The sequence below is a fragment of the Chelonia mydas genome, chromosome 3 (genome assembly GCF_015237465.2).
Source record: "Chelonia mydas isolate rCheMyd1 chromosome 3, rCheMyd1.pri.v2, whole genome shotgun sequence".
NCBI classification, from domain to species: Eukaryota; Metazoa; Chordata; order Testudines; family Cheloniidae; genus Chelonia; species Chelonia mydas.
The window spans coordinates 81,180,119-81,207,630 of NC_057851.1; the positions used below are offsets into that span (position 1 = coordinate 81,180,119).

At 44.9% G+C, this 27,512-nt stretch overlaps 2 protein-coding genes across 7 annotated transcripts in view; one reads left to right on the forward strand and one right to left on the reverse strand.

Annotated features, from left to right (window-relative positions):
- The window catches only part of AK9 (adenylate kinase 9), a 226,282-nt gene extending 219,854 nt beyond the window's left edge, over positions 1-6,428 (reverse strand). For all 3 annotated transcript variants that reach the window (XM_043542772.1, XM_043542770.1, XM_043542773.1), the window contains exons 1-2: positions 5,800-6,428; positions 3,173-3,301 (exon numbers count right to left, since the gene is read on the reverse strand). In XM_043542772.1, the coding sequence (XP_043398707.1) occupies positions 3,173-3,289 (117 nt within the window). In that variant the 5' untranslated portion in view covers positions 3,290-3,301; positions 5,800-6,428. The remainder of the gene's footprint in view (positions 1-3,172; positions 3,302-5,799) is intronic.
- FIG4 (FIG4 phosphoinositide 5-phosphatase) overlaps positions 6,414-27,512 on the forward strand; it is a 161,106-nt gene continuing 140,007 nt past the window's right edge. For 3 of the 4 annotated variants that reach the window (XM_037894614.2, XM_037894612.2, XM_037894613.2), the window contains exon 1: positions 6,419-6,829. In XM_037894614.2, coding sequence (XP_037750542.1) covers positions 6,761-6,829 — 69 coding nt within the window. In that variant the 5' untranslated portion in view covers positions 6,419-6,760. Of the gene's footprint in view, positions 6,830-27,512 lie in introns of all 4 variants that reach the window. The other variant, XM_037894611.2, reaches the window with a different exon arrangement.

Below are 27,512 nucleotides of genomic sequence, written 5' to 3' on the forward strand. Positions count from 1 at the left end.
TCTAGATAGGAGCATACGAAAATCCCTTGTTTTCTAAGATATGCTGCTTCTGCAGATAGGCACTGTGAAAAAGCCCTCGGCACAGTGGACAGACCAAACAGTAGGACCATGTACTGGAAATATTCCTTTCCTACCGTAAAATGCAGTTACTGTATTTCTGATGAGATGGCCTTACCGAAATACAGAAATACATACCCTTTTGATCCAGAACTGCAAACAATTCCTGGAGAGAAAGGGAGGGGATAATAGAGGTACAGAGGTACGGAAATGAAACCTCTTTCAAAACCAATGTAATTTTCTGAGATTCAAGATGGGACAGAGACCCCCGCATCATTTTTCAGAATCAGGAAGAAATGTAAATAACCCCCCCTTCCCTCTTGTACTTGTGAGGCATCTCTAATATTGCTCCTGATTTCAGAAGAGAGAGAAACTTTGCTCTCAAAAGGTCCTTATGCTATGAATCCCTGAAAGGGGATAAAGGGTAGGGGGAGAGGGTTGGAAAAGAAAAGATCTTGAACTGTACTGAGCAACCACTTGAAATAATATATAGAATCCATCTGTCTGCTGTTTATAGACTGTCATTGGTGGTAAAAGTGGGACAGGTGATTCCTGAATGGAACAGTACAAGTATCAGAGTTGGCTGTAGCTCCTCTGTCATCATGTCAAAGCTGAGACCTCGCCTGAAGCCCAGAAAAAGATAAAGCCAGAGATTTCCCTTTGCTGCAAGGTTTGAAGGACCTCTTCCACTGCTGCTGATGCTGACCTCTGATTCTGGGGCTGATAATAATTCCTCCTTTGGTAGAAGTAAGATGCAGATGAAGATGGTAGGTACTGTCTCTGATATCTAAATAGTGGAACAGATGACAACCTTTTTGTTGGCTGAAAAACACGAGCAGATCTAGCCACAGATTTTACATTTTTCATTTTCTCTAAAACCTATCAGTCTTTACCCTAAATAAACAGTATCCTTTAAATGAGAGATCTTCAGTTCTCATCCTCATCTCATGAGGAAGACCCACTGATCTCAACCAGACTTGATGCCTCAAAGAAACAGCTGAAGCTTTTGCCGTGGCTGAAACATCTGATGAATTGACAGCTGAACTCAGTTTATGCTTGGCCACACTTCACCCTTTCATTAAAAGAGCATTCAATAATCTCCTATGTTCCTCAGGGAAATAATTTGATAATTTGCCACTCGCATACCTAGAGACAAAAAGATTTTTCTCCCAAACATATCCAAGAAGGAGTGGAATGAGTGCTCTTAGATCTATGAAATGCAGCTTCCATCACTAATGAATTTGAGGAGAGGTGTGTGTGAAACCATCTGAAAGACCCACACAGGGAAAGTGGTACAATTTATCAGCTTTTTTTGTACATAGGCTGAGCTGATGAAGGTGTTGCACAAATCAACTTAGGTGGTTGCAATAACCCATCCAACAGAAGTGTAACCACTTATCTAATAGTTGCTCCTAAAATGTCAAATACAGGGTGTGAGGATACCTCAATGGGAACCAAAGGAATGTCCAATGCCTTTGTCATCCTGTCTACTAACTCATCGACAACACAACATTTTCTGATGGCGATGAAGCTGAAATCAACCCTACGCTTTCCTCTAGAGAGGTTATCTCCCCAGCGTAGGGATCCAACTCTTCAGGTTGCTCCACTAACTCCACTTCTTCTGATAAAATACCCCTTAAAATCGTAGGGGGACCTATCGGACCCCTGCTATGTTATCCGATCCTAGTCTTTCTGTTTCAAGGCATGAACACCTTAATAGTGCCATGCAGGTTTCCTCACATAGAAAGGAAAGTCCCGATAATGAGCAGATACAGGCCAGTGAGACCACCTAAACCATGGTGGAGCTTGCCAATCTGGCCAAAAACCCATACTCAGTTCCAACTGAGGCTTTGCCTACCCTAGAAAGGGTTTGATGGGATAGCTCTACTGGCAAACACCCACTAGTGGAGGCACAGCTTATATCAGCAAAAGAGTTATTCTTCTAGTATAACATATCAATTCCCTGAACAAAATAGGCCTATAACTGTCTATACTAGAGCTTTTTACTAGTATAGTACTGTAAGTAATCACACCCTAGCTGATAGGGTACTATTATCCTGACAAAAGTTTCTAGCGTAGACCTAGCCTGAGTCTGAGCACGCTGAAAATGTGTTTATTTGGCTTAGCTTTTGTTTGCTTCCGTGGAATTTTATTCTTACCTTTAAAAGAAGTGCCTTGTAATACGGTGATAGCTGCTCTATCAGTGAATTACATAAACGAAAAATATATACGGTACACACAAGTACTTGCAACTTTCTAATTAAATAGTCTTAGTCAATGGGCCACATAATCTTTAAGGAAAAAGTGAAGCCCTTAAATTACAACAAAACAATACAAGCCTCTCAGTCAGGATGTCTTGGTGGATTCCAGTTCTTCCCAATTAAAGGGCAGTTTTATTTAAACAAAGAAGATCTAAATAGTATTCAATATTATTATATGTTTCTGTAACTCAGTTTATTCAATTGAAAGTTTTGTCTATTACTGATATTTGTTTTAATTTGTAATTCATCATATGTTTTAAATATTAAAATGTGATGAACATAAAAACAAACATATTGGCTGCCATTGTGAAAAGCAGAGGAAAATCTTGGAGAAATCTGTGACCTTTAATCACAATACTAACACCTCTAATTGTAACTGACAATTGTAACAAGTCAATTAGGCCCCCCAAAAACAAACCCTACCAAAACAGGCTGAGCAATTGTTATCATCATATTAAGATAACAGAGCACTCATGCTATATAATAGAAAAAAAACCCTATTCCCTTAAGTTTATCTTATTAAAGCAGTTTTCCTGATTATCTGTGTCCATTTAATGAGCCAGCAGGTGCCACTGCAAAGAGTGTCCTCAATTCCTACTGGTTTTAATGAAAGCAAAAGGCGTTCAGCACCATGCAGGATTTAGGCTCCTCATCCTTCATTCCTAAAATTCTTATTTACCCCAACAGTTGTTTTGGAATGAAAAAAAAATGCAACATTAGGCCCTAGAGTGGCTTTGACTGTATTATTAAGCTAATTTTTTAAAAAGAAAATGTAAAACCTTTACCAAATCTATTTGAGGGAAAATAATTTCTATGAGATGTTCATATTAAAATATAGAAATTGGATGTCTTACTGGCTTTCCAAGGATAATTAAGCATGTAGGTTTAGACAACAGAAAGGATTTTTCAGCTTCATCTTCATCAAATATATCTACAAAGGGATAATCTTGTTTTTTCTCTGGTGAAGCCATAAACAAAATAGTCTAAATTAGGAAAAAAATAAACCGTTATTTATATAACACCAGGAATAATGGTTTACATATGACTGTGCAGACAGAAAACATAGTGAATAACAATTGATCATGTTAGTAAACAATGGATAATGACAGAGGCAAATACAACTATTGAGCATATACAATGCGGGGCCGGGGGGGAACAACTTCAGAAAAATATATGATCAGAACCTTCATTAAGCCCATTATAGGGGTGCCATTTAAGGGGCGGGGGGCACCTATCCTCCAAGTTTTGTACCACAATTGGGTGAAGTTTGCAGCAGGAGGGAAGATGCTGCCTCTTCTCCCCCTGCTTCACTGCTGTCTGCAGCTGCTGCTGTGCACCCACCGCCTCCCATCGTCGTAGAGCCACCACTGGCCATGCTGTTTGGGACTGGGAACCTGCCTTCTGAACTGCTGCGCAGAGGCAGGTGGGGGCTGATGTTGGGGTGTCCTCCTCCTCCCCATGTACCAGGGCTGGCAGAGTGTGTCCCTTGCCCTAGGCCCACTGAGCAGCCCTCACTGTGCCAACTAGAGTCTGAGCACATGCTGGCTCCCACACCAGCAGCACCCTCTCTGATACAGCCCCTTCCAGCATCTTGAGCTAGACCCCTCCCAGCCCCTAGCTACTCCCTGCCTGCACCCGAAGCTACCTCCCTCTCTGCACATAGCACCTACTTAGCCCCTTCCTGCACCCTGAGATTTCAAACTTTTTGAGCTGAGCCCACCCCTTTGAGTATCATTTTTGGTTGTGCCCCTCCCCATTATCTGCAAAAAACTAGTTTTTAGATGCCTAAGTAGCCCTGGAATCAGGGTTAAAGTCCCCCCCCCCAATCTGAAATGGCACCCCTTTTCCTCTTTTCAGATTTTGATAGACTTCCTCTTTTTCAATCCCTGACTCACAACATGAATCATAGAATATCAGGGTTGAAAGGGACCTCAGGAGGTCATCTAGTCCAACCCCCTGCGCAAAGCAGGACCGACCCCAACTAAATCATCCCAGCCAGGGCTTTGTCAAGCCTGACCTTAAAAACCTCTAAGGAGATTCCACCACCTCCCTAGGTAACTCATTCCAGTGCTTCACCGCCCTCCTAGTGAAAAAGTTTTTCCTAAGATCCAACCTAAACCTCCCCCACTGCAATTGAGACCATTACTCCTTGTTCTGTCAGATAAACTTTTCTTGATGGCCAGTCAGGATCAGGTCATCTGGGGGTCTCCAGTTTCTGCATGGTGTCATTAGCAGAGCATTGAGGTCTGGCAACTCTGATCTTGGGCTGTGTCCTGGAGTTTCTCTTTGATCCTCAAACAAGATCCAACTGCCCCTTTCTTCTCCCGGCTTTCCCTTATGTTACGGTATTCAGTATCCTTACAGATTCACTCTCTGCCTCCAGAATTGGGCCATGATCCTGCAAAGACTTAGGCTATGTCTATACTACATGCTTAATTTTACACACAATGAGTAGCCCATCAATGTCAACTGAACTATTGATAGTACACAAGGTTAAACAAATCTCTGCTCCTCCCCTATGATCTTCCTACAGGTCCCAGCTCACTCCAATCCTGCAACAGGTCTCACATCCTCCTTTGAAGAGTCTTATGAGGAGGTGCACTCACCACAGTGCCTCCAGCAAACTCCACTCTAGCTTTCTCCTCTACTTGTACAATGGAAGGTTACATGGCAGGGTCAGAGACTGCAAACCCCACAGGAAGTAAGCAGACAAGTAGCTGGATGGGTAGGCTGCTATACCAAGATACCACAAGGCATCAACCTGGATTTGTGTTTTCTCTTCTAGCAAGGGAAATGCAGTTTGTTTGATTCTTTGTTGTTAATATAGCACAGCTCCTCAGGAAACAAAGGAGTTGGGGAGAAAATAGTCTGGTTTGTTTTGCCTATACATTAACTGAATCATCCCACTGCAGGGTGGGGCGGGGTTATCACAAAATCGGATGAGGCTTTCTGTCAGGAGTGACTTGTCCCACCTCCTTCAAAACAGGCTGATGGTCACTTGGGGTGGCCCGAGAAATCTTGTACAACCAGCTCCTAATTTGATTGAGTTAATTAATAAATAATTAAGCCATCGCTCACTGAAGTTTTAACACATTAATTTGATGACGTTTCTAAACATTTTCTCTCCCGCGCGGATACATTTCTAAAACACGTTGGCCTTGGACTAAGGATCTGGGAATCACGAACCAAGCTCCCGGCGGAGTCAGGCGCGGGGCGGGGTGTCACGCGGCTGGCTTGGGGCCGTTGGGGGCGGACTCGGCCCCTCCGTGGGGACAGGGCGGCGGGGTCCGCACGGGGCATTGCCACAGACGCTCAGGGCAGCTCAGGCTCTGTCGGTGACTGGGGGGGAAGGGGACCCTCTGGCGCAGCGCCCGTAAGGCCTGTGCCCAGCGCCACACCTCGCGCAGCCCGGGGTGCGGGGGGCGCCGAGAGGGGGAAGGGAGGCTGGGGCGGGGGTGCTGGCTGGGGCGGCATCACTTACGCTGCGCGGGACAGGCACGGAATGGCCCCTCCACCTCCCAAGCGCCGGGACCCCTGCTCACTGCCCGGCACGGATTTGTGTAGCCTCGTAACCCGTGGCAACCAGTGAGCCCCGCCCCACGCCTGCTGCTCTCCGCTTCGAAACTGAGCGCGCCCCGTGCCCAATCAGCGTGCGAGCCGCGGTCCCCGCGCGCGTGCAAGGGACAGATTTTTAAAGTGGGTGGCGGCGCGCGCGCCTAACCGCTATGGAGAGAATTACAGGCGCAGGGTCTTTCTGTAGCGGTGAATGTGAGAGTAGCACCGGGCGGGAAACCAGCCCCTGAGCGTGGTGTTGTGGAGGTCGCAGCAGTCCCCAGCGGTAATGCGGCGGGGAGAAGCACCCCGTCCGTGGGGGAATGGGGAACTGCCCCTACGTAGGCAGTGACACCCTCTCCCCCAGCGGCAGCCCGGTGTCTGCGCCTCAATTTTCATCGCTTCCCTCTGACAGGCAGGAGCCCGCTTCACAGCCGCAACCCACTGGCACCAACAGCTGAGAGGGCTGCCAAGGCTTCGATCTCATTCCGTCACGTGACGGGGTCACGGGGGCGCGGTAGGCCTATGCGCTCTCCGGGGCCGCGCCTGCGCGCTGTGACAGCCTCGCTTCCGGTTCCTAGCGGTGGGGTGGTGACCGGGAGCGCCCTCTCCCCGCAGGGTCTGTGTACGCCCGCTGAGCTTCTAACCCGCCTCTGGTCTCACCCGGCCCTTCCCCGGCGGCTATTGCCCCAGAGGCCGGGACCCTCTGCCGCTCTCCCTGACGCTGGAGCCCCCCGAGCGGCTCCACAGCCCCATCCGGGGGGCGAGGCTCGCTACGGGAACCCGTCCATTCCCCGCCCGTTAAACGTCTGTCCCCGTCCCCGTCCCAATTCTATTCCTCCTCCCCCCCCTTGCCGTGGCGCGGGCCCGGAGCCCACCCCGCTATCGCCATGCCCGCGGGGGCGGCGTCGCCGATTATCCGCTGCGTGCAAAAGCTGGTGCTGTACGAGACCAGAGCTGTAAGTAACCGCCGCGCCTCCCCTGCCGGCTCCGCCCTTGCCGCCCGCGTGCCGGGAGGGCTGGCGTGTGGTCTGGGGAACCCGGGGGAACAGCAGCGGAGCCGAGGCCGTAGCGGCGTCTGCCGGGCCCTGAGCAACGTCGAACGTGTCGTTCACCTTCCTCTGCAGGAGTGGGTTACAGGTTCACTAACCGTGGGATGCTGTCATGGGTCATGCATGCGCGCACACACCCAGGCCAGCCCCCCCCTTTTGAACAAGGTCGTCCCCCCCCCCCCCCACCCCCAGAGGCCGAGCTGCCACGGACCTGCGAGCCCCAGACTTCTGGCTGGAGATGAGCTTTCTCCGGCTTCAGGGGAGAAGGGGAGTGAGGGTGGGGCTAGGGCCTGGGTTTTGGGAGGCTTAGCCTCGCCACCCACCTGCATGCGTGTCCCCCTGCTGAGGCCATTGTTAGTGTTATTTCTGTTAATTGCTGTATCATTTTATCACCTAGGAGCTCCGAGGGTTGCCAACTGTCTAATCACACAAACCCAAACACCCTCGCCCTACCTCCTGCTGCACCCCTTCTCTAAGGCTGTGCCCTGCTCACTCCATCCCCCTCGCTTGGTCTCCCCCACTCTCATTCACTTTAATGGGACTTGAGCAGGGAGTTGGGGTGCTGGAGGGGGTGTGGGCTCTGGGAGGGAGTTTGGGTGTGGGAGGGGGCTCAGGGCTGGGGCAGGGAGTTGGGTTGCTGGAGAGGGCTTAGGGTTGGAATAGGGGTTTGGGGGAGAGGTTGGTTCTGGGAGGGGGCTCAGGGCTGGGGCAGGGGGTTGGGGTACAGGAGGGGGTGAGGGGTGCAGACTCCGGCTGGGCGGCACCTACTTCTGGCAGCTCCTGGTCGGCAGCGCAGCGGGGCTAAGGTAGGCTCCCTGTCTGCCCTCGCCTGGTGCCACTCCCGGAAGCGGCTGGCACGTCCTTGCAGCCCATGGGAGTGGGGGTCAGAGGACTTCGTGTGCTGCCCCTGCCTGCAGGCACTGCCCCTGCAGCTCCCCTTGGCCGCAGTTCCCCGCCAATGGGTGCTGCGCAGTCGGTGCTTGGGGAGGGGGCAATGTGCGAAGACCCTTCTGCCCCCTCCAGGGGACAGAGGGATGTGCCGGCTGCTTATGGGAGCGTCGCAGAGCCAGGGCAGGCAGGGAGCCTGCCTTAGCCCTGCTGCGCCGCTGTACTTTTAGCAACCTAAAGTCTCCCAGTTTGGTTTCAGTAGCTTCCAGAAGATAGAACCCAATTCCGGGAGACTCCCGGCGAAACAGGGAGGGTTGGCAACCCTAGGAGCCCCGGTGGTGGACCAGGACCCAGTTGTGCTAGGCACTGCACAAACACAGAACAAAAAGACACTCCCTGCCACAGAGCTTACAGTCTACATATAAAACAAGAGCTAACAGGTGGATAGGGACGGATGATGTGTAGGGGAGTACTAGGAAACAATGAGACACTATTGGTTAGCATAATAGGCAGTGATCTTGGCATGCCAGCAGGCATCATGGCAAAAGAGAGTTTTGAGAGGAGTTTTTTAAGGAGGATAACCGCTTTAAAACACTACAGTATTCCACAACAATAAGGGCAAGCATTAAGGTGAGGTGCTTCTCTTACTTGCTTTATTATTTTATCATGAGATTAGGTACTTGCAAAACAACAAACTTGACTGTAACAGCAAGAGGATATCTTTGTTAATAGACTAATGCTTTAATTATATTTTTGTTTTGAATCTGTGGAACTGAAGGTGTTGCTATTGTCAATGTCAGTTCCTCAAAACCTCATGTTCAGTGTTGGTCCCAGAATATTAGAGCAACAAAGTGGGAGGTAATATCTTTTATTGGGTCAGGTTCCACTGGTGAAAGAGACAAGTGTTTGAGCTATACAGAGCTCTTCTTGAAGTCTCCATGTAGCTTGATAGCTTGTCTCTTTCACCGACAGAAGTTGGTCCAATAAAAATATTACCTTACAAACCTTGTCTCATTGAAACGTTTTGGGCGGAAATATCCTTTAGTGGCCTTTGAAGGCAAGTATTGCAGAGACTCCTTTCTCTCAGATAACCTTCATTAGTTTCTGCGGAAGAAGGGCATAATCCTAAAACCATTCTGATATTTTAAATCCAGAAAATAAATTCTGGAGTAATATGTTAACAGTTGGTTTGGGGTGTATTTTAAACTGAATTATTAAAGGGACAGCATCAACCTGAAATCTAGCAAGTTTAGTACAAACTGGAAGTAGTTTCAGGTTTTAATCCTGCTGAGGCGTCACAACTGCCAATTTTGGAGGTTTTACAACTATATATTCCTTTCTTTAAAAAGGTTTTCTATCCCCTTTTGTTCTGTGGAAGACACACACAAACAAATTGGCTGATTCTACCAGGGAAACTATGAAAATGACTGCGCTACCAACTGCACAAAGTAAATAAAATACTTAGTTTCTCAAATTTTTCTGGCATAGGGCCTTACTGCAGTGGAAGCACAAGTTATAACTTGAATGTTGCCTCAACCTGACTTCTGTTCCCACACAAATTGCTAGCTTAAGTAAAGTGGTGCTTTAAACTTAAGCATGTTGGCTCCTCATTGGGTGTGGATTGAAGCTCAAATACTGCTGCTCATTGACCTAGTAATGCAGTGGCGATTCAGCTACTCTCTGCTATTGAGGGCTTGGGTCTACACATACAGTACTGCGGCAGTGCCGCTGTAGTACTTAGTGAAAATACCACGTACACCAACAGAGAGCTTCTCCCCTTAACATAGGTTCTCCACCTCCACAAGAGGCATTAACTGTGTTGATGGGAGAAGCCCAGGAGCTCAGTCAGTATAACTACGTCACTCGGGTGTGGATTTTCCACAGCCCTGAGCGACACAAATTATACAGTAGAACCTCAGTTACGAACACCTCAGGAATGGAGGTTGTTCGTAACTCTGAAATGTTGGTAATTCTGAACAAAACTTTATGGCTGTTCTTTCAAAAGTTGACAACTTAACATTGACTTAATACAGCTTTGAAATATTACTGTGCAGAAGAAAAATACTGCTTTCCGTTTATTTTTTTGGTAGTTTACATTTATCACAGTACTGTACTGTATTTGCTTTTTTCTTGTCTCTGCGGTTGCCTGATTGCGTACTTCCGGTTCCAAATGTAGTGTGTAGTTGACTGATCAGTTCGTAACCCTGAGGTTCTACTGTACTGACATACATCTGTAGTGTGGACCAAGCCGAATATAATCACTGTGTAGCTCCAGTATTGTTGTGTGATGTGCCTGCTCTCCCTTGAGCTAGCTCAGGTGGAGTAATTTGAGCTAACTGTTGCAGTGAAGACAAGACCAAAGTCATCTTGAGGGTTTCTTATAATAATAGATACAGAATTTTCACACTGATTTCAGCAATGCTTTGGGTGTTCATAGGATTTCACACATTTAGAATAAATTGCAGGGTCTAGGCCTTAGCAGATAGAGAACCTGGGTTTTAGTCCAGTTCAGCTGGAAATGATCTTGTGCAACCCTTCAGATCCTCAGTTAACTCAAAGGGGGAAGAGTTGTTGAAGCACACAAAATTATTGACAAAAAGAAAAGGAGTACTTGTGGCACCTTAGAGACAAACAAATTTATTTGAGCATAAGCTTTCGTGAGCTACAGCTCATTTCATCAGATGTATTCAGTGGAAAATACAGTGGGGAGATTTATATACATAGAGAACATGAAACAATGGGTGTTACCGTACACACTGTAACAAGAGTGATCACTTAAGGTGAGCTATTACCAGCGGGGTGGGGGGGAGGGAACCTTTTGTAGTAATAATCAAGGTGGGCCATTTCCAGCAGTTGACAAGAACGTCTGAGGAACAGTGGGGGGTGGGAGAGGGGAATAAACATGGGGAAATAGTTTTACTTTGTGTAATGACCCATCCACTCCCAGTCTTTATTCAAGCTTAAGTTAATTGTATTCAGTTTGCAAATTAATTCCAATTCAGCAGTCTCTCATTGGAGTCTGTTTTTGAAGCAAATACTCACCAGCAACCACACAACAGAACCACTAACCCAGGCACCTATCCTTTCAACAAAGCCCATTGCCAACTGCGTCCACATATCTATTCAGGGACCTACCTTGATTATCACTACAAAAGGTTTTTTCCCCCCTGCTCTCCTGCTGGTAATAGCTCACCTTAAGGGATCACTCTCGTTACAGTGTGTATGGTAACACCCATTGTTTCATGTTCTCTGTATATATAAATCTCCCCACTGTATTTTCCACTGAATGCGTCCGATGAGGTGAGCTGTAGCTCATGAAAGCTTATGCTCAAATAAATGTTAGTCTCTAAGGTGCCCTACACATTGTTGTTAAAATAAAATCAAAAATCACAGTTGTAAATAAGTCACTGCTATTCTCCCCCTCCTCCCCACGTGTGACAAAATATAATCTCTGATTTGTATTGATTTCTGTCTTGTGTTCATTTTATTATGCCTTTGTGGTTTGACTTGTTTGCTTACTAATTTCTTTGTTGGCATAGAGTTTTTGTTAGCTCATTTTCTGCTTCCCCAGTCTGCTAATTTGTATGAAAAAAAGTGAATCATTTTACTTTAATTTGTTTCACTATCATCTTCATGATCGTGTGAAAATGTGACATGGCTTTTTTCTTAATTATACTTTAGAATGCATACAGATAAGCAAGGGGGAAACAGGCAGTGTTTGTGTTCAAATAAACAATTAGACTGAGATTATAGGAGTCCCAGAAAACATATTAAGGTAACTGAAAAACAAGGAAGTGGTGAATGGATAGCCAATGAGTACACTGTGTACGTAATGCAAAACTAAAGGAGTCTGTAGGATCTTAACGGAAAGAGAGGCTGTTTGAGAGCACTGGCTTTTTAATTCTGCTTCTAGCTTCAAAATAAGCAATGAAAGATGGCTATGCATTTGGATATGGAAGCCATATATTATTAGGTCAAAAGTCTTATAGATTTGTACTGACTCTCATCTTATTGATGCTTGTAGTTTTGGATGTTTAATATTGTATATATTAAGGCTTGGTCTACAACACCAACTTATGTGGGTATAACTACGTCGCTCATGGGTCGCATACCCTACAGAGATGTAGTTATAGCAACCTAACCCCTCGTATAGACAATATTATGTTGACGGGAGGGTGTCTTCTGTGGACATAGCTACCACCTCTTGGGGCGGTGGAATACCTGTCCTGACAGGAGAGGCTCTCCCATTGGCGTAGGTAGTGTCTTCACTTATGGCTTATCTACACTGGCAAGTTTTGTCGATGAAACTAATGTCGACAAGGAAAAATCAACAAAAGCAAAGTCATCAAAATGTGTCTACAGTTGCTCCCTCTGTTGACAGATCGTGTCCACATTCGGGGCACCTTTGTCGATAGCGAGAGCAATGGACTGGGGGTAAGTATCCCACAGTGCCTGGTGACACCATCTATCGCTAGGGGTTGTGGTAATGTGGAAACGGAGTGCGGCGCATCCTGGGGTCTACAAAATGTACCATCATGTACCACTTTGTGTTCCACCCGTCCAATGTTTTCTGGCTTTCTTTCATGCTGTTTTTCCTACTGTCATTCTTTTGTAGTGCGCACCAGCATCCGCAGTGAGAGAGGATGGATCCCGCACTTCTCTCCTATTCTCTGTTGGCTGTCATGAGGACATTGCACATGGCAGCACAATTACTTGCAGAGTTACTCACAAAGTTAACAGAGGATGAATCGCAGGCAGCCGAGTGTGATATGGACAGCAGCAACTTCTCAGTGCTTTGTGCATTCACAGAGCAGCTGCATACAGTAGACTGTCGCTTATGGGCTAGGGAAACAAGCACTGATGGGTGGGATCACATTGTCATGCAGGTGTGGGATGACGACCAGTGAGTACAGAACATTAGGATGCGTAAAGCAGCCTTCATGGAGCTATGTGCTGAGCTGTCCCCCGACCTGCGGTGCAAGGACACCAGATTGAGAGCTACCCTTTCAGTAGAGAAGCGTGTTGCAATCTCTGTGTGTAAGTCAGCAATTCCAGACTGCTACCAGTCAGTTACAAATCAATTTGGACTAGGAATCATTGGGGCTGTATTACTCCAAGTGTGCAGGGCAATAAATCCCATCCTGCTGCGGAGGATTGTGACTCTGGGAAATGTGCATGAAAGAGTGGATGGTTTTGCAGAGATTGGTTTCCCTAACTGTGGCAGGGTGATTGATGGCACACGCATTCAATTTTAGTGCCAGACCACCTTGCCTCTGAATACATCAATAGGAAGAGACTCTTCTCCATAGTGTTGCAGGAGTGTGTGGATCACCGGGGGCATTTTACGGACATCAATGCAGGGTGGTCTGTAAAGGTGCTTGATGCACGCATCTCCAGGAACAGTGGCCTGTACAGAAAGCTGCAGGTGGGGACTTTCTTTCCAGACCACAAGATGACAGTGGGGGATGTGGAAATGCCCATAGTAATTCTGGGGGACCCGGCTTACCCCTTACAGCCCTGGCTCATGAAACCCTACACAGGGCACCTGGACAGCAGCAAAGAGCGTTCTGACAGCCTGAGCAGGTGCTGCAAGGTAATCAAATGTGCCTTTGGCCGTTTGAAAGCTCACTGGAGGTGTCTCAATGGTAGGCTAGACCTTACCGAGGATAATGTTCCCATGGTCATAGCCGTGGGCTGCACTGTGCATAATCTGTGTGACTTTGAGGGTGAAATGTTTGCTCAGGTGTGGAGCACTGAGGCAGAGCACTTGGCTGCACAGTTTGAACAACCAGATGCTAGGGCTGTCAGAGGAGCCGAGAGGGCTGTTATTAACATCAGAGAGGCTTTGAGGAGCCACTTTGACAATGAGGGGCAGTAAGACATGTCTTCTTTGGAGTTGCTTCCCTGTTGCATCCATGTACAATTTTGGGGCCCAAGATCCATGCAACAAAATGCCTTAGAAGCCTGTTTCTGAGAGTGAATTGATTGCTATTCGCTTTTGTAGAACACAGAATAAAAGCGCTGTACTATTAAATACCTTAGCATTTATTTATTGTTAAAAAGGGTAAAACCTTACAACTGTGTAGCTCCAGTTATCATTGTGCAAGCTGTGAGAGGGGGTGGAGTGATGGGGAAACTCAGGAGTGCTGTGAAGTGAAAAGGAACATGTGGGCATAGAGGGGGTGGAGTTTGGCAAAGAATTATGCATCTGCATATGCTGCAGTGGAAGTTGACAACAGATCTGCTCAGTCTGCAGCTGTATCAAAGACTTGAGCATCTCTGTCTGATCCTTCATAACTTTTATCATCCACTCTGTCACTTGCCTAGCAAATGCAGCATTCTCTTTTCTATCCTGCCTTTTGGCTTCCCAGCACTCTTTGCTTTCCCTGGTCTGTCTCTCATCACGCTGCAGCACCTCCCAGAACATGTCGTCTTTGCTGCACCTAGGGTTCCTCCTTATCTGCCGAAGCCTCTCCGCAGGGGTGCGTGGTGTTCTTCAAGGTCTGTGCTGAACAGAAGAGGCATTGTTACATTCCAGCAAATGATTGAAACATTTTAGTAACGAGCCTTTTGCTAGTAGAAATCACTTTCTCTCTGAGACTCTAGGCAGGCACACATCTCCGCGAATGCCCCAATCACGGTGAGTGTCGGAAGTGGGGGGAAGGTGGTTGTGTGTACGGACAAAAAGGTCATGGCTTGCAGGGCAGCTTTGCAGGGAACTCATTCTAAAATTATCTCACACTTTTTCACAGGGGACCAACCTGCTGGCTGACATCTTGCTGCTGTGGGTTACCAGGGAAACCAGGGTACAACTACTGAATGCTTGCAGCTTTCACCCAGGTCTATATGCAGCTCAGTTATGTGCTGCTTGGTCCCAGCTCCGGTTATTGCTACATGGCATGGTACAGTTCCCTACAATGGGGGAACTAACAAGGCTACAATCCCTTGGAACCTGCGGCAGAGGATTAACAAGTACCTCTCAGAAACTGTACAGAGCCTCTCTATGGAGGATTCCCTGCAGGTTTCGATATCCATCGACACCCTGCTTGGCTATGCAGATTAACTATACAGGGTAATGTCCAGCTCACAGAAAACACTACCTGCCTCACACTTTTTGATTCCCGACACAAACCACATCAACTTACCCAGTGTTTCATCTGCTTCTTGCTCCCTGTTGAGCACTTCTGGAGTGGAGAAAAATTCCTGGCTGCCTGCCCCATCGGGTGACCCCGCTGGGAGTACCAGATCCTCTTCTAGCTCAGCTTCTTCTTCCAGACTTTCAGCCTCCAGGTTACCCCCTCTTTCTGCTGCCTGCGAAGTATCCAAGGGCCTATCTGCGATGGAGGTGGGGTCACCACTGAGGATAGCATTCAGCTCCTTATAGAAGCAGCTGGTTTTAGGCGCACCACCAGAGTGATGGTTTGCCTCCCATGCCTTATGGTTCGCCCGCCTCAGCTCCTTTGTCTTCGCTCTGCACTGCTGCATGTCCTGATCATAGCCCTTTTCGCACAAGCCTACAGAAATTTGCCCATATGTGTCCCAATTCCTACTGGTCACTTGCAGCTCTGACTGAACAGACTCCTCTCCCCATATACTGATCAGATCCAACAACTCAGTGGTGGTCCAAGTGGGAGCGCGTTTGATGCGATATCCAGCCTTGCTGACTTGGAAAGCCACCTGGGAAGCTCCTCTGGGAAGCCAGCAAGCAGGAAATGAGATTTAAAATTCCCAGGGCTTGCAAGGACGGGAGGGGCGGGTTGGCTGCAGGGCAGCGGAGTTCAAACCACTGACCAGAGTGGCAGCATGGGACTTGTGGGACACCTTCTGGAAGCCAATAAAATCGGGGGGGGAACTGGTGTCTACACTGGCTGTTTGTCAACAATAAAGGGAGGGGAAAAGACAAGCCTCTCTCATAGGGTGGAAGTTTTTTGTCGCCAAAACTAGGTGTTTTTTCGAAAAAAGTCACATTGCAGTGTGTACGCTATCACTGTTTTGTCGCCAAAAGGCAGTTTTTGTAGTGAGTACAGCAGTGGTTGTGGAAGATCATATTAAATTTGGGGAGTGCAATGTGAGAATCAGAGAGTCCAGAGAGGAAGTTGTATTTACTGAGAGAAAACTAGTACACATACCAAGATTTTAAGGCATGGACAAAAGGGGCTGGATTTTTGAGAGTGGGAGGACTGGTGGAGTTTAGGAACGGACTGGATGTGATGTGGTAAGGTGAAGATAGAGTTGAAATTAGACACTAACGCTGCACACCTGCATTACAGGGGATTGTGGAATTGTCTACAATGATACAGAATGGACTGGGAGAGAATGGTTTGGGTGAGAACTAGCAAACTCTATTTTCAACTGGAAAATACTTTCATTGGGAGTCTGGACACTGAGAAGAGATCGGAAAGACAATCACAAGTAAATGTAGGCTTGAACAGAGGGAGAAGTCAGGGCGTTGGGAAAGTCATATGGGTGGTAATTGAATCCATGAGAATAGATTAGGTTATACAGCAGGGATCGGCAACCTTTGGCACATGGTCTGTCAGGGAAATCTGCTGACGGGCCGGGACGGTATGTTTACCTGCCACATCCACAGGTTTGGCCGATGGCGGCTCCCGCTGGCTGCAGTTCGCTGTTCCTGACCAAGCAGCGGCCAGCACGTCGCTCAGCCTGCGCCGCTTCCCATAGCCCCCATTGACCTGGAGTGGCTAACTGTGGCCAGTGGGAGCCCCGATCAGCCGAACCTGCAGACGCAGCAGGTAAACAAACTGGCCTGGCCCGCCAGGGGCCGGGTGCCAAAGGTTGCCGAAGTGATAGGTGCTGGGGAGAAGAGAAAGGGACCAAGGAAGGAAGACCTGAGGGACAATGATTGAAAGCAGGATGGAGGAGGAGCCAGTAAATAAGATGATGAAGGAACATTAGGGAAGCTAGAAGGGGAGCTGTTCAAGCCCAGAACCACAAAAACCTACAGAGGAGAGCAAATATATGAAAAGGGGGAGTGATTGTGCTGAAGACAGTGGACAGAGTTTAGGCCTTGGACAGAGTTTAGGCTTTCTGACTTAGTAGGGAGCAGGTGATTAGTGAGTAGCTTCAGAAGAATGGGGGAGGGAAACTGCAGATTGCAGACAATCCATGAGAAAGATAATGTAACACAGTGAAACTAAGGAACTTAGTGTTCAAGGACAGGGGACAGATGAGACAGAAACTGGAAAAGTACGGAGTGCTTAAAGGAGGTTTTTTTGTTAGGATAGGAATATAGTAGAGTGGTTAAAGTAATTGTAAAAGAAGTCTGGAGCTGAGGGAGGGGGCAGAGGACACTGGACTACACAGGGACAAGGTGGGTGAGATAGTGTCTCCTATTGGACCAACTTCTGTTGGTGAGAGACAAGCTTTCGAGCTTACACAGAGCTCTTCTAAGTAGGGTCAGTTAAGCAATCATGAGTAAAGCTATATTTAGAAAAAGCCAGTGTTGACTTTAAATACAGTGATAGAAAAAAGTAATCTAGAACTGTTAAGGCCTGCTTTTTAAACTGAACTTTGGGTGGATTAATGTTATGATATGTGAATTGGAGTTTGTCCTGGGAAGATTGAGAGCTTGCTTAGAAATAGTCGGTCTGCTGCTTGTATTGAGCTAGCTGTTAAACAGATAAAATATAGAGGAAAAATCCAAGGGACAAGAATATGCTGGAAAAACTACACTAAATTGGTTGTGCTAACTTCTTATTATGGAAAAGTGCACACTAGAGGGCAGTAAACCAAAAGGATCTAGGGTAAACCCAATACCCTTTTTTTCATTCTACAGCAAAGATGGATTGAGCTAGAGATACCTATAACTGCCTGTGTGTTTCCTTCAATGGAACCTACTTGAGAACTCTAGTCTGAACCACTGGCAATATTGCCATGTTTTTTCCATAATTCCTGGAATAGTGTGGCATTGGGCGAGTCACTTAATCTGTCTGTGTCATCTGTAAAAGGGGATGATACTGCTTACGTATCTTGCAGGGTATTTTGAATCTAAATTAATGCTGTTCTGTCCAGGTTCAGATACAAGCATCGTTACCCTAATATCTGAGGGTGAGATTTACAGAGATACTTAGGTACCTAATTCCCAGTTGTGGGCTCCTCTGCGATCCATGAAATTCTTGTGTAACCCAGTAGTTGCTTAAACTCACACAGAGCCTAAGTTTTCAGCATAAAAGTTCCCTAGGTGCCTAAGTTTCTGCCTGAGGACATGTGCACTGCTGTCTCACTTTAGGTGTTCAGAACCCTATCTGCTGCCTAAGCCCCAGGGAAATCCACTTTATAACTTTTAGCATATTGGTTAAAGCACTTCTCTGGGATGTTGGTGACCCAGGTTCAGTTTCCTCCTCTGCCTGATGGGGAGAAAGGAGAGTCCCTAACGACTGGGCTATCGGATACTCTTAGGTGGGGCTCCCTCAATCTCTGTCTGAGGCTGTACCACTGTGGATAAATGAGTCACTGGGCCAGATATAGTGAGAGTGATTCTATAGCCTAGTGGTTATAGCCCACCTAGGAGTGTGAGACCTAGGTCCAGTCTGCCTGCTCCAATGACTCGTTAATTATTTATCCACAGTGGAACAACTTCAACAGGAGAGACTGTAGGGAGCCCCACATCACACTCTCTCATAGCCCAGTGGTTAAAGCGCTCTCCTGTGAAGGGGGTCACCCCTGTTCAAGTCCTTTCTCCCACTCAGGCAGAGAGGGGAATTGAACCTGAGTCTTACATATCAGGTGAGTGCTCTAATCACTGGGCTAAAATTTATAAAGTAGGCTCCTCTGCTGCCTCTCCCTCCCACACTGTATCATATTGTGTGGAGTCAGGCAGGTGTCTAACTCCTTCTGACAAAAACCGACTTGAACGCCTAAGCTGCTTGACTCTAGGAGAGGGGTGCCTGGGTGTGGATAGCAGAAATATGTTCCTCCCTTTGGCCTGGATTTAGGCACCTATTGCTTTATGAGGGGCAAGAGGGAGGACACCCCCCCTCTTCAGCATCTTCAATAGGCTGTCTTAGGTGGCTCTCCACCTAGCGTAGTAGTGTGGTGTTTATGGACCTCATTCTGAAGTGCCTTTCTCTCCCCATTCTTTGTATAGGGAGCGTAGGCACCTAACTCAGGCTTTGTAGATCATAGTGTGTTCCTGTGATTTTTCTAGGAACCTAAAAGTTAGGCGTTGCATTGCTCAGAATCACAGTACCTAAGTTCCTTTTTAGATTAGGGCTTTTCAGAACATGGCTAGCATATGGCACATTTAGTTCTTTCTTTTTTTCCTCTTCTCAAGGGGAGATTGTGGGAGGTTTTTTAAATTTTAAATAAATACTATAGTTTTTGCTGTGTGTTCATATTGGCAAAAGTAAGGTTGAAATGCAACTTGAACTTGGAGCTGAATGTGGTGAAGGGTGTGGTGGCTCTTATTTCCTGTGGGAGTTCATTCCAATCTTGGAGTGGTACCTGAATAGGTCTCCTGCATGCACAGGAAGGAAAGAATTTTATATATAAGTGCAAAATATTTTATTAAAAGATTGTATGGAACTTTAAAAAATACCTAAAATACGAGTTTGAACAATTAACTAGACACCTAACAGATAGGGGTTGTTGTGAAAGAGTGGGACTTCTTATGAATCACATCCAGGAGCAAAGCCTTGGAAGACACCCATCCTTTTAAGACTGCTGAGATTGGGGAGGCTGCTGAGTTTCTTGTCTCCTAATAATAGGTTCCTGATAAAAGGCTTGGCAGAATTAGTTTTTATTTTTTTATAATTTTGATGGGTAATATTGATATTTTTAAGCTTTTTTTTATCAATTTCACCTTTCACAGTTGAGGGAAATTATGGGAGGGGGTCAGACAATAATCGAGGACCCTTTGGTAAGGAGCCTCTGTGTCACAAAAGAGAGGAGCTTTCTTCTGGCTCACTCCAGAGGCCTGACTAAACTTGTGTGGATGGTCTGCCATTCTGTTGCTTCAATGAGGAGGGTCTGATTCTGTCCCTCAGGTCATTTTCACTTTTTTGATCTTCCTTCCCTGTGCATAACTATACTGTTTTCCTCTGCTCCTGTTTATAGCTTAGCCAAGCAGCAAAAATAGTGAAGTGTCATAATTCTCTGTTTCTCTTTACCTATATGTAAATAGCATCTGTGAAACTGATGAGTCTTATTAGTAGGCAATGTTGTTATAGCCCTGTTAGTTCCAGCATATTAGACTAGGTGAGAGAGACAAGCTTTCGAGCTTATACAGAGCTCTTCTTCAGCTCTTTGCTGCTTGGGCAATCTGTGCAATAGTTGAGTATCTGTCTGCAGGCTTGGGAAGACATCACTGCATTAGTGCACATGTGAAAGGCTGTCTCCACAACTGCAAGAGTGAGAAACATACCCTTATTTTTAGATAAAAAATGAGGTACACCCCCACCAGTTGGCAGGGAAAGCTTTCTACTTACCACAGGTGAATAAGCAAGAAGGCTTTTCATGTCTTCCTTAAGGTTCCATTAACTTGATTTTAATTGAATATTAATTATGATGCAGAATCCAGATTTGGATTTTCATTGGGTTTTATTCCTGTAGTTTCTGGGCTGGTACATAGATTTAGATGGTTGGAGGGAAATATACACTGACCACCATTTACAAATCCTAATTTTTATTTAAAAAAAATACGTGAGGCTGAGATTTGAAACTTTGAAAAATGGTGGCTGTGTGGGAGCACTGTCTAGGTTTCACAAATATCATCTAACTGGTTAACCGATGTCGCTCTCGTGGTGGGCTGCTCCGGGGTGGCAGGGACTGGGGTCCTGCCAAGGCCGGGGTCCCACCTGGTGCGGCCAGCCGCTGCGTTAACGGTTAATGTCCCATTAACGGTAAGCCTAATGCTTACCGGTTAACCTTCTACAGCCCTAATTTTAATAGAAAATCCTAATAGAGTAGATGCTTGTTTGTAGCAACATCTTGTAAGAGCAACTCTGGTTATGAGCTAAATTTCTCCTTGGATCACTTTCCTTACCATGAATTGTCCAATTGGTAACAGCAACATAGCCGCTGCATAAGAGCAACATTTGTGATGTCACATCCTCCATTTACTTGCATCATTTTTTTTGTGGCAAAAACAGACAGAATGCCAGAAGTCTTTCACTGAAAGAAAAAGTACAGATTATCTGAGACTGTCAAACTCTGGGGACTACTCAAAACCAAGTTGCAGTCAAGTGGGAGTTGCACAAGTCGACTGTATGTGGAATGTGGAAGCTGAAGGATAAGCTTTTGGCTAAATACGAAGCTGGACAGTTAAACAGCTGCCATAAGAACGGGCATGAGGGAAAAGCCTCTGATGTCGACGAGGCTCTCTTTATATGGTTCAAGGAGAAGAGAATGCAGCGAGCACTGCATGCTGGACCTGCAGTCAAGGAAAAAGCCCTTCAGCTTGCTGCTTCACTTGGATTGAATGATTTTAAGGCAAGTGACAGTCTGTTTACTAGATGGAAGAAATGCTTCAGTGTTGCTTACAAAAAAGAGCATGAGGAAAAACCATCGGTGGGCAAACCAGCAGCTGAGCAGGGGCAGTGCAAAAAGCTTTCTCATATTCTTGAAAGGTTTTCCTCAGATGACATCTACAATGCTGACGAAACAGGATTTTATCTGAAAGGGTTCTGTGCTAGAGGACGTAGAAAAAAAATGAAAAGCTAGAAGGAGGGAAAGCTTCAGAAGACAGGGTAAGTGTGCTCGTTCTGTGCCAACATGGATGGGAGTGACAAACGCCCGCTGTTCATGATCGGGAAGTGAAAAAGACCCAGATGCTTTCCGAAGGATTTCCGTAAACTTCCCCTCAATTATGTCAGTTCATCAAATGCCTGGATGACAGGTGAGATTTTCATCAACTGGCTAAAAAAGTGGGATTGTCAATTTTGCTTGCAGAGCGGTACAGTGTGCTTCTTACTGGGTAACTTCTCACACCCCACCAAGGAGTGGTTCTCACCAACATTCAGCTTGAATTCCTACCCTCTAACACGACATCTTTAATGTAACCTATGGATCAAGATATGAGTAAGAACATGAAGGGACATTACCCATCAACAACTGCAAACCAGGTTATTATTATTTTTTGATGCGGACCCCAATGCAGATGTTCAGACAGTGATGAAAACTGTACATTTTCTAGATGGTGTTCACCTTGTTGCTGCAGCATGGCAAGATGTAAAGGCGACAACAATTTCCAACTGTTTCAGCAAAGGCAAATTTGTTGTGCCAGTGGAAGGTGTGGAAGACAAGGATATTGAAGAGTTTGACCCCTGAATGATGTTCCATTTCCAGACAACATGGAAAAAGAGGATTTAGTAGCTCCTGTGACTGTGGATGAGGATTTGCTCACATTTGGAGGACTAGTTGATGAGGAATTAGTGAGTGCTGAAGCTGCTGCAAGGCTAGAGAAATGAGAATGTGTTGATGAAACATAATCAAGAGAGCGAGGAGGATTTTGATGAAGTTCCACCTCCAAGAAACCCTGAGCTGTTGAAGGCTTTGAACATACTTTGGCATTTTTCACAGCTAGAGGGACGTGGTTACAGGTCTCTTTCGGACATTGAATCCCATCTTCAAAATAAAATTGTGACTGAGAAGAAGCAGAGAAAATTAAGTGTTCTTTCACCTGGAATGAGTGAGTTTACCTTAATTTACAAGTTGATACACACTGTATAAATAGAATACACCTTGATGTGGAATAGTACGTTAATTGAGGTTATTACAGCATTATTATTAGTTTGCTTAGCAGACACTCTTATCCAGTGCAACTTACAGTGCATACAAAGTATTACAGTTTAGTGTGAGTACAAAAATATTTTATAAGTAGGAGCCAGAGGCTGTGTGTGTTGTCATTGTTGATCTTAAAACATAAAAATAAAACTTGATACTTCTATATGTTAACTCAATTAATACCGCTTTCTTGATACAATATGGTGGTAGACTACAAATGCAGAACAGAGCATATGTTTAAAATGTACAGTACATATGCTAATGTAATACTGTAGCAATAATAATAAACATACATCACATTATTACAGTTCTAAATTGTTAGTGTTCTGTAGCTATTTTGGGTATCAGAAAAAGCATGCTGCCTTTGGTCAGACAAGACTCTCCATAACAGCAACAGCTGCTTAGCAGCAACATAGCAAAAAGTCACCACTATGTTGTTACTAATGAGCATCTATTGTAGTCATAGGGCGTGTCAGAAATAGTTATATCACGGTAAGCTGGACTATATATGAACAAAAAGACAATCCTATTTCATTGAAAACCTTGGAGAATTACTCCGAAAAACCTACACAGGGTTCCTGCAGCTCTTTCTACATTCTTTCACCTTCAGAGCATTGGGGCGATTGCCTTGCAGAAAGGGTAGGACTTGTAGTACCTGTATAGGCAGAGGATTTTTGGAAAACACTGGCACTAACTCTGCAGATTCACGATCCACAGAGCAGAAAAAAAAAATCTCTGCACACTCTCTAGCTACCACTAGCAGTATGGCTGACTCATACATTCTCAACTCTAAGTGTGCTTATGCAATCCTACCCTGTTTGAGAGAGGGGAGGGAGTTTAGTGCAAAAGCTGGGAGGTTAATTTTGGCCTGGTCAGCATTAATTGTTGTGCAGACGTTCCTTTTATTTAAATAGTGTACTTTTTACAGGCCACGTTCTCAAAATTTCCATGGAGCTTCATCTAGAAGCAGCTTGTATAGAAGGGCTTCTTCAGGATCTTGGAAGCATGCACTGTAGCAGCTGAATTTCCGCTATGTTCAAATTTCTTATCTTTCTACTTATTTTCCTAATCCTTTGTTTCCCTTATGCCATGTAGCACAGGAGAGCAAAGGAATGGAATTTGGCCCAATTTATTTCTGTCAAGTAAATAAAATCTCTACATATTTATAATGAAAATTGTGTTTTAAGTAATTGAAATTCTTCAGTGATGGTGTTCCAGTCTTCTAGGTAATCTGTAGGTAAAATATGTGGGTTTTTTAAATAATAGTTGTAAAAACACGTTTAAAAGCAAGGAAATTGAAAGGTGACACTCAAAGTGTACCATTGAGACTTTTTTCCTCTACAGCATTATAAGTTAACTACTATTGCTTCTAGTTTCAGCAAGCCCATTATCAGCAATAACTATTTCACTGGGGAAACCTGGATCCTAATGAAAGAAGTTTAAGGATGGCATCTCATTAGATCTATTTCTTGATTATGAGTATATACAAGCTGTAAACTACATAGAAAACATGGTCCCTCAAGTCATTTGCACTCTAAATTACAGTACAGTTCAGATGCAATAAGCTCATAAAATTGCTAAGGTATTCTATATTAATATCCCAAAACAGTATCACTGTTGCAAAGCTGTAGTATTAGTGCATATTACTATGTTAGGGTTTTTTAATAAGCACACACGAACTACATGATGATTCAATCTTTATTTTGAAAATTGTGTAGTTTATTTTTAGGTATGTTTCTTTAGAAGAATTTAAAATGCAAAATATTTACATATTTATGGTTTCTTGAAAGGATCGCTTCCTGAGCTGATAGGTCATATTCCATTCCATGGAGAAATTCTCCCTCCTGGGAGAGCATGCAGTGACCACTGATGGCTGACCCTTTAGCTATCCTCAGGAGTGTTTTCACTGTGCAGTGTTGGTCCTGTGTAAATAACCCTGACAGAATTTTTCTTACATTGGATAGTCCCCCACCAGCTTTTGTGAAGACCGTACAATTGAGAAGAATCACCACCCTGGCCTATACTTTCTGTCTCATAGAACTCAGACATTCTGCAGGATTAATGGAAGGGGAAGTATGCTGCTTAATTGCCGCTATACTTTATATCCAAATAGACCTGATTTGGCTCCCCTCCATGTGCAGTACCAAAAGGACAGTCTAATCCTATCTTAGCAGTGATTATCGTTATTCTGTTAGGACATTTATCACATGCTCTGAGCTCTGGTTTTCTGGGGTCAAATGCAATATATATCACAGCAATCATAAAAATATTTTTTGGATGGAAACATTTTTCCTGAACAATTTTTTTGTTGGCTTGGAGGAAGAAGGTGACCTGACTGCAGGTGACAGCTCCTGTTGTGCTGTCCTAAAGGTCAGTGTTCAGAGAGATCTCCACAGTGTGCTAAAACGTTACTAGCCCTGAGCCTATGATCCCAAATCAGTTTTCTTACTAAGGTCTCTCAGCACGCAGCCCAGCATGTTCCCCAATCATTTGTTCAATTCAATAGAAAGTGTAATTAGCACATTGCTGTTTGTTATCTTCAGAGCTTGTGTGCTGGGACATATGCCATAGGCAGCTACAGATTTCCTATTGCCACAAAATTACAGACATTTTGCATAAGTACTTTAACTTTTTCTGCACACACAACTTTTGCTGTAACTTTTGCAGTTTTAAAAATTAGCAACAGTATTACCCAAGCACCTTCAGTTCTTGGGGCTTAGTTGGGCTTTCTGAAACTGGTTATTTTAGAATTATGTACTGCCTTTCTTGGCATCAGAACCAGTACAATTGCTTGCAGAGTATGATTGGATTTAACAAAATCCTACAAGACAAATATGCCAAGGAGAAGCATGTGTCTCTTTTTCGTTTTGAATCTATCTTTTTTTTTTTAAACTACATTAAGGATTATAGTCTGGAAGGTTTAATACAAAATTAATCTTCAGAATATCCAACTTCTGTCATGAGTAAGTCTCCCTAGTTGGGATAATAAGCCTTTCCTTCTTTGTACACCAATTTGATTTTAAAATCCCTATCTTTTTATAACTTCAGAATGATTTATTTGCCATTGTTTATTGACTGGACAACAAATATATAAAGAAAGAAAACTTAATAACTACATGTATACATGTATACAGGTTTTAGAGTGGTAGCTGTATTAGTCTGTATCCGCAAAAAGAATGAGGAGTACTTGTGGCACCTTAGAGACTAACAAATTTATTTGGGCATAAGCTTTCGTGGGCTAAAACCCACTTCATCGGATGCATGCAGTGGGAAATTCAGTAGGAAGATATATATACACAGTGAACATGAAAAAATGGATGTTGCCATACCAACTCTAACAATACCAATTAGGGTGGGCTATTATCAGCAGGAGAAAAAAAACTTTTGTAGTGATAATCAGGATGGCCCATTTCAAACAGTTGACAAGAAAGTGTGAGTAACAGTGGGGGAAAAATTAGCATGGGGAAATAGTTTTTATTTTGTGTAATGACCCATCCACTCCCAGTCTTTATTCAAGCCTAATTTAATGGTGTCCAGTTTGCAAATTAATTCCAGTTCTTCAGTTTCTCTTTGGAGTCTGTTTTTGAAGTTTTTTTGTTGAAGAATTACAACTTTTAGGTCTGTAATTGAGTGACCAGGGAGCTTGAAGTGTTCTCCGACTGTTTTTCAAATGTTATAATTCTTGACGTCTGATTTGTGTCCATTTATTCTTTTGCGTAGAGACTGTCCGGTTTGGCCAGTGTACATGGCAGAGGGACATTGCTGGCATATATCACATTGGTAGATGTGCAGGTGAATGAGCCTCTGATAGTGTGGCTGATGTGATTAGGCCCTATGATGGTGTCCCTTGAATAGATATGTGGACAGAGTTGGCAATGGGCTTTGTTGCAAGGATAGGTTCCTGGGTTAGCGTTGTGTGGTGTGTGGTTGCTGGTGAGTATTTGCTTTCAGGTTTGGGGGCTGTCTGTAAGTGAGGACTGGCCTGTCTCCCAAGATCAGTGGGAGTGAGGGATTGTCCTTTAGGATAGGTTGTAGATCCTTGATGATGCATTGGAAAGGTTTTTGGTGGGGGCTGAAGGTGATGGGTAGTGGCGTTTTGTTACTTTCTTTGTTGGGCCTGTCCTGTAGTAGGTGACTTCTGGGTATTCTTCAGGGTCTGTCAATCTGTTTCTTCACTTCAGCAGGTGGGTATTGTAGTTTTAAGAATGCTTGATTAGAGATCTTGTAGGTGTTTGTCTCTGTCTGAGGGATTGGAACAAATGCGGTTATATCTTAAAGCTTGGCTGTAGACAGTGGATCGTATGGTGTGGTTTGGATGAAAGCTGGAGGCATGTAGGTAAGTATAGAGGTCAGTAGGTTTCGGAATAGGGTGGTGTTTATGTGATCATTGCTTATTAGCACTGTAGTGTCCAGAGAGTGGATCTCTTGTGTGGACTGGTCCAGGCTGAAGTTGATGGTGGGGATGGAAATTGTTGAAATCATGGTGGAATTCCTAAGGGCTTCTTTTCCATGTGTCCAGATGATGAAGATGTCATCAATGTAGTGCAAGTAGAGTAGGGGCGTTAGGGAACGAGAGCTGAGGAAGCGTTGTTCTAAGTCAGCCATAAAAATGTTGGCATACTGCGGGGCCATGCGGGTACCCATAGCAGTGCTGCTGACTGAAGTGAAGAAACAAGTGAAGCGCCCCTCCCTGCCACAGGCCTGAGAACCTGTGCAGTGCTTATTAGGCTGCTATATGGCTGTGCAGCTTAGAGGGAACTTAGATACCAACCTAATTTCATAGTGTAGACCAGACCAGGCCAGACCCCCAAAGATTTAGTGAGTTCCATGTGCTACCTTGGGTAAAACTTAACAAATTGAGATCATCACATCAATAGTTAGATCTCTAGCTCTGTGCAAAAACGAGCAAACAAAACCCTTAAAACTTGTTAAAAATGGCATGTTTTTTCAGGGCTTATAT